Source organism: Mandrillus leucophaeus, unplaced genomic scaffold (assembly GCF_000951045.1).
Source record: "Mandrillus leucophaeus isolate KB7577 unplaced genomic scaffold, Mleu.le_1.0 Scaffold286, whole genome shotgun sequence".
Classification (NCBI taxonomy): Eukaryota; Metazoa; Chordata; class Mammalia; order Primates; family Cercopithecidae; genus Mandrillus; species Mandrillus leucophaeus.
This window is the reverse complement of record NW_012102987.1, coordinates 933,340-935,421: the sequence shown is the minus strand read 5'-3', so window position 1 is coordinate 935,421 and position 2,082 is coordinate 933,340. Positions and strand designations below refer to the sequence as shown.

At 41.3% G+C, this 2,082-nt stretch overlaps 1 protein-coding gene across 1 annotated transcript in view; it reads right to left on the bottom strand.

The window, feature by feature from the left end:
* CEP192 (centrosomal protein 192kDa) overlaps nucleotides 1-2,082 on the bottom strand; it is a 156,496-nt gene that overhangs the window by 140,681 nt on the left and 13,733 nt on the right. The window contains exon 4 of the mRNA XM_011985552.1: nucleotides 1,230-1,282. Within this exon, the coding sequence (XP_011840942.1) occupies nucleotides 1,230-1,282 (53 nt within the window). The remainder of the gene's footprint in view (nucleotides 1-1,229; nucleotides 1,283-2,082) is intronic.

Here is a 2,082-nt window from a genome sequence, read left to right as displayed (position 1 = left end):
ACCTGCACTTCCTCCAAAAAGCCTCTCTCACACTTGAAACTTACTAGGGGTCACATACAGGGTGAGCACATAGGGCAGGGCCAACAAACATTTTGTGTAAGGGCCAGATAGTAAATACTTCAGGCTTTATGAGCTGTACAATCTCTGTCACAACTTCTCAACTCTGCTGTTGTAGCACAAATAACAGCCATAAACAAAACATACACAAACGGGCACAACCGTATTCCAATAAAACTTCACAAAAACAGCCAGCAGACTCGATGCAAGCCATAAACTATGGTTTGCCAATCACTGGCACAGGGAAATAACTTTTACTTTAGACCCTTTTGCAATCATTCTATAAACTTTACAACTCTTACAAAAGTGAAACAAAAAGTGTACCTCTTTTTTATCAGTTTTAACAGTGTTTAGTTTATATTTTGTAAGCAAGTCTCATAAATTCATGACTGCATGCCTGAAATTCAGGTTTGGTGGTAATGTTGGGCATAAACTGTTTATCTTCTCAGCATCTCTCTTCTGAAGAGACCATCCTTTATACTTCACGTGGTCCAGTAGGGCTGTCACTTGCATTCCTCTATCTGTGCATGTATACACACTCATGCACAAGCACACGCACAGAATTGGACATTAGATCCAGACTCATCCCAACCCACCTCTTGGCACAGCGATATGCAGAGGGGAGGACACATGAGCCAAGTGAGCTCGTTAGAGCTGTCTTTTTCCTCTTTTCTGATCACAAGTGTTAAGAGTATAGGCTTGTGTTGCCAACAAATGAGACAGACTGCTTATCATTTGACAAATTATTAAGTAACAACTAAGGGCCAAGAACCATTCGAGGCACTCAGGCACTCAGGATACAACGAAACGCGCACGCGCGCGCGCGCACACACACACACACACACACACACACACACACACACACAAAGAAATGCTTGCCCTCATGGAGCTAACATTCTAGATGAGGCCAGTACAGAGTGAAGCAGAGCAAACAGATGGACTCAGCTCCGACATCACCAAGCCCAAGAATACAGTCCCAGGCACCAGCACTACCCTTGAACCTTCTCATTACTTGAGAGAAACTCCCATTTTTACTGAAGCTGGGTAAGTTAGAGTTCTACTAGAAAAAAGTAGATGACGTCTAACTCATATTAACACTTATATATGTGAAATATGAACTTTCACTCCCCTATAATACTCCGGAAAACGATAACAAATACATAAAAAGTTACCTTGGGTTCCTTATCATTCATCCATGACTGTAAATGAAAATCAATAGGTGAGTCTGTATAAGAAAACAAAAACAAACTGAGAGACCAAGTTATTTTATCAGCTAAATACCCAACGATACCGAAAAATAACAAGAAATATTTTTCTCTTGAAATAGAATAGAAGCACTTTTAAATGATGTATATGAGTCCATCATAGGTTGGTTGAATGTTTTTAAATGTTAGGGTGGAGATTCATAAAAAAAACTGTACCCAAGAATTTCAATATGTATCTAATCAAGACTTTACAGCTAACGTTTGCTTTGAAGGAGATGTGCAGAGAGAAATAAGAGAAATGGCACCTTATGACTAACCAAAGGGACAAATCCAAATAGTGGGACAAACTGCACTGTGACTGATCTACAGTATTTCAACAAGGCACTGACACATGAGACGCAACAAAGGTGTGCAGCATAACAAAACCTCTCTCAGATCCCCATTCACACAAATCAATACGAACAACTCTATCAGATGATAAAAAAAGAAGCACTAAGTTCGTTAGCTGTGTTAATAGCACTGTGGTTATATAAGAAAATATCCACCCTTCAGGAGATGCATACTGAAATATGCACAAACGGCAACAGAAATTTTAAAATATCAGAAAAAGGTTGGGCTCGGTGGCTCAAGCCTGTAATCCCAGCACTTTGGGAGGCTGAGACGGGCGGATCACGAGGTCAGGAGATCGAGACCATTCTGGCTAACACGGTGAAACCCTGTCTCTACTAAAAAATACAAAACAAAAACTAGCCGGGCGAGGTGGCGGGCGCCTGTAGTCCCAGCTACTCGGGAGGCTGAGGCAGGAGAATGGCGTAAACCC